The following is a 4,263-nucleotide window of genomic DNA, read 5'->3' on the forward strand; positions in this document are numbered from 1 at the left end:
TGTGAAGTTTAATACTTTATATAAAGTACTAGTTTAAGATGAACAGAGAGAATCAGTTGACTGGCTGCCACACACACACTGATGGTGATGAAGATGATGAAGATGATAGCATCCAGCTAGTCCTCTATTCTCATTGGTTCTTTGATAGTGAACTATTATTATTATTATTATCATTATTGACAGTGAAAACCAAACCTACACGTTAATACAGAGTTTATTAACGTGTCTCACAGGTGTGTTTTTCACTGTTTTTATTTTACTTTGAATCTAGCTAGCATAATGTTAGCTTCATGCTAGTTTAACCTTAGCTTTATGCTTTAAGCTAGCATTAAGCTAACGCCAACCATATGCAATGTCATTGACTTTTAATCTTGCTAGCGTAACATTAGCTTCATGCTATGGTTATGCTAACCAAGATTTCGTGAAATTTTTTTATATTTATATGAGGACAATGACATGACTGATAGCTAGCTAGTCTTTTTGTTAAAGATACTTTTAAATTATATTCAATGTTTTGTTGCTGACTTTGAATCTTGCTAGCGTAACGTTAGCTTTATGCTAGTGTAACGTTAGCCTTCTGGCTCATGTCTCAGAGTCATATCTGAGGTCCGTCCTGTTTACTGGAGCAGTAAACGACATCTGTGAATACTTATCGACCAAATGTTCGTTGAGCTAACTGTCGGTTAGCACGTCAGTAAGCTAGTTAGCCGTTAGCCGCCTCCATCACCCCGGTCCTCGTGTCGTTGTAGTTCCTGCGGGTCACCAAACACTACCTCCCCCACGTGGCCCGGCTCTGCCTGGTCAGCACCTTCCTGGAGGACGGCTTCAGGATGTGGTTCCAGTGGGGGGAGCAGAGCGAGTACATTGAGTCCACCTGGAGCTGTGGACGCTTCATCGCTAACATCTTCGTCCTGCTCAACCTGCTGGGGCAGCTGGGTAATATACACACACATACACATCTTTCTGTACTTGTGAGGACCCTCGTGGACATGATGAATTCTCCATAACCCAGAACCTGAGCCTTAAACCTGAGCCTTAAACCTGAGCCTTAAACCTGAGCCTTAAACCTGAGCCGTAAACTTAAACCTGAGCCTTAAACCTGAACCTTAAACCTGAACCTTAAACCTGAGCCGTAAACCTGAACCTTAAACTTAAACCTGAGCCTTAAACCTGAGCCTTAAACCTGAGCCTTAAACCTGAACCTTAAACCTGAACCTTAAACCTGAACCTTACACTTAAACCTTACACTTAAACCTGAACCTTAAACCTGAACCTTAAACTTAAACCTGAGCCTTAAACCTGAACCTTAAACCTGAGCCGTAAACCTGAACCTTAAACTTAAACCTGAGCCTTAAACCTGAGCCTTAAACCTGAGCCTTAAACCTGAACCTTAAACCTGAACCTTAAACCTGAACCTTAAACCTGAACCTTACACTTAAACCTTACACTTAAACCTTACACTTAAACCTGAACCTTAAACCTGAACCTTAAACTTAAACCTGAACCTTAAACCTGAACCTTAAACCTGAACCTTAAACTTAAACCTGAACCTTAAACCTGAACACTGTCTCTCTCTCTCTCTCTCTCTCTCTCTCTCTCTCTCTCTCTCTCTCTCTCTCTCTCTCTCTCTCTCTCTCTCTCTCTCTCTCTCTCTCTCTCTCTCCAGGAGGCTGTGTGTTGATCCTCAGTAGAAACTGTGTTCAGTACGCCTGCTTCACTCTGTTTGGGATCATCAGCCTGCAGGTACACACACACACACACACACACACACACACACACCAGAGTACTGTGACCATCAGAGTACTATTAGTGTGTATTAGTACCACATGTTGACGGTTGCTCCCTACAGACGGTGGCCTACAGCATCCTGTGGGACCCAAAGTTCCTCATGAGGTGAGTCAGAGATGAGTCGCCTCATTTAACACATGAGTCAAAAGAAAGATGTTATGAACCTGCTGTGTCCTTGTTTCCTCTTTCCTTCCCTCTCTTCCTGCTTCCTCTCTTTCCTTCCCTCTTTCTCCCTGTTTTCTCTCCTCTCTCCTTGCTTCCTTTCCTTTCGATACTGCCCCCCCCCCCCCCCAGGAACCTGTCGTTGGGAGGAGGTCTGCTCCTCCTCCTGGCTGAGTGTCGTGAGGAGGCTCACAGTGTGTTTGCAGGAGTTCCTTCTCTGGGTCACCAGAGTTCTCCGAGGAACCTCCTCCAACTGGGAGGACGAGTTCTCCTGGTGCTGATGTTCATGACGCTGCTTCACTTTGACCTGAGCCTGTTCACTGTGAGGGTCTCACACACACACACACACACACACACATGTTAGCATGTATCATGTTAGCGTGTAGCATGTTAGCATGTTGTTTATTTAGAGATGAAACATGACAGTAAGTTATTATCCCCTTTCTCCTTGATTCCTTTCCTTCTTCCCCCCATTTCTAACATGCTAACTTAAGCTAACATGCTAACTTAAGATAACATGCTAACTTAAGCTAACATGCTTAAGTTAGCATGTTATGTTATCATTCATATTAAAGTACCGCTGAGGCTGATGGGAAATCACCGTTCTGCATCGATTCAGTGAAACACTGATGTCATCCTCTTTAAGATGCACCTTTAATTTTGAAAATCTTATGAAAGCCCCAATTCCTCCACTCTCCTTGCTTCCTTTCCTCTGGAAACAGTATGAGAGTTATGGACCTTGAGTGTTTGGAATGTCAGAGCGTCCCTGAACGCACCACATAGAGGACTAGAGCTCTCAGATCCTGACCCGTGGTCTCTGTCTGGTCCAGGTCCTGCAGAACCTGGTGGGCTCGGCGCTCCTGGTTCTGGTGGCGGTCGGCTTGAAGACCAAGCTGGCGGCTCTGACTCTGGTGGTCTGGCTGCTGGTCATCAACGTTACCTTCAACGCCTTCTGGAGCGTCCCGTCATACAGACCGACACACGACTTCCTCAAGTACGACTTCTTCCAGACCACCTCGGTCATCGGGGGGCTGCTGCTGCTGGTGGCTCTGGGGCCTGGGGGGGTCTCTGTGGACCAGAAGAAGAAGGAGTGGTGATGGGGGGGGGGTCTCTGTGGACAGGAGGAGGAGGAGGAGGACGAGGAGGACATCTCAGGGGATGAAGACGAACTGATGCTACAATGACGAAGAGCAGATGGATTAAATGTAACAGTCCAAACATCAGTTTTCAGTAGAAGATGCTTTTATTTTGAAAAAATCACCGGAGCTCTTACTGTGAAAACTATAAGTATTCAAATGTTCTATAACCTGAACATTATCAAATACGTGACGACTTTGTTCTTCTTCTTCTCTGTCACCAGTGTAGCATTAACGCATGCTAGCCAGTACACAGTTAGCTCGTTGGCTAGCTTGCGTTAATGCTACACTGGTGACCAGCGGCAGAGTCCACCTGTCCCTCCTCCTCACTCACAGCCGCTATGAAGCAGGGCAAGCTAACAAGCTAACTAGCTTAATAGCCAGCCACCTTTCTCCTGAGCTGCGTCCGCTCTCTTCACGGCCCCACCGACGCGTCGGACAGCATCACAGTTTATTAAATCCTTATTATATTATAATCATTATTATATTTAATAATAATTAGTTGAGCTCAGCTGCAACTTACGAAATCATCGAAGTCAGAACCACTCGTCAGTCCTCCGACCAATCACAGGTCCTCCACGGGTCACATGACCTGCGAGTTCGACGCCGCTGTCGCAACGTTTTCATCGTCTGGTTTGATTTTTACAAACATCAGTCATCAGTCCTAACAGTAAAAAAGTATATAATAATATATATTATAAACCTTTTGATTGACATGTTGTAACGACTGAGACGTTCAGCAGGTGGAGCTGTTTACATTCACACTGTTTCACTTCTGTGTTCATGTTTGTGTCGATAAAGTTGTGACATAGTGAAATAATTTTCTATCATGTTTTTGTAGATGTTTTAATAAATCAGTTCAGCATTCAGCAGTGTTACTGTATTCATTAATATGAATGTATTCATGTTGACATGACTTGTTCCTTTACTGTCTAAAGACTTTGTTATCTTTGGTGTCATTATTGAAACTGTCCAGCAGGTGGAGCCGTTTAGCTTCATCATAAACCTGTTACACACCATCTCACACACACACACACACACACACACACACACACACACACACACACATTCTCTCTCACACACACACACACACACACACACACACACACACACACACACAAGTGGACAGTTACAGCTGGTGCTCTGTGGAGAAATCAATAACTCATAATTGCACTGT

At 44.5% G+C, this 4,263-nt stretch overlaps 1 protein-coding gene across 3 annotated transcripts in view; it reads left to right on the forward strand.

Moving 5' to 3' along the window:
• Positions 1–3,955, forward strand: part of surf4l (surfeit 4, like) — a 4,796-nt gene extending 841 nt beyond the window's left edge. For 2 of the 3 annotated variants that reach the window (XM_068703045.1, XM_068703047.1), the window contains exons 2-6: positions 750–936; positions 1,667–1,743; positions 1,850–1,893; positions 2,083–2,272; positions 2,781–3,955. In XM_068703045.1, the coding sequence (XP_068559146.1) occupies positions 750–936; positions 1,667–1,743; positions 1,850–1,893; positions 2,083–2,272; positions 2,781–3,047 (765 nt within the window). In that variant the 3' untranslated portion in view covers positions 3,048–3,955. The remainder of the gene's footprint in view (positions 1–749; positions 937–1,666; positions 1,744–1,849; positions 1,894–2,082; positions 2,273–2,780) is intronic. The other variant, XM_068703046.1, reaches the window with a different exon arrangement.
• The last annotated feature ends 308 nt before the right edge of the window (positions 3,956–4,263 follow it).

Source organism: Cebidichthys violaceus, unplaced genomic scaffold, assembly GCF_023349555.1.
Source record: "Cebidichthys violaceus isolate CVI_PGR_0920_01 unplaced genomic scaffold, fCebVio1.0.p SCAF_9, whole genome shotgun sequence".
NCBI lineage: Eukaryota > Metazoa > Chordata > Actinopteri > Perciformes > Stichaeidae > Cebidichthys > Cebidichthys violaceus.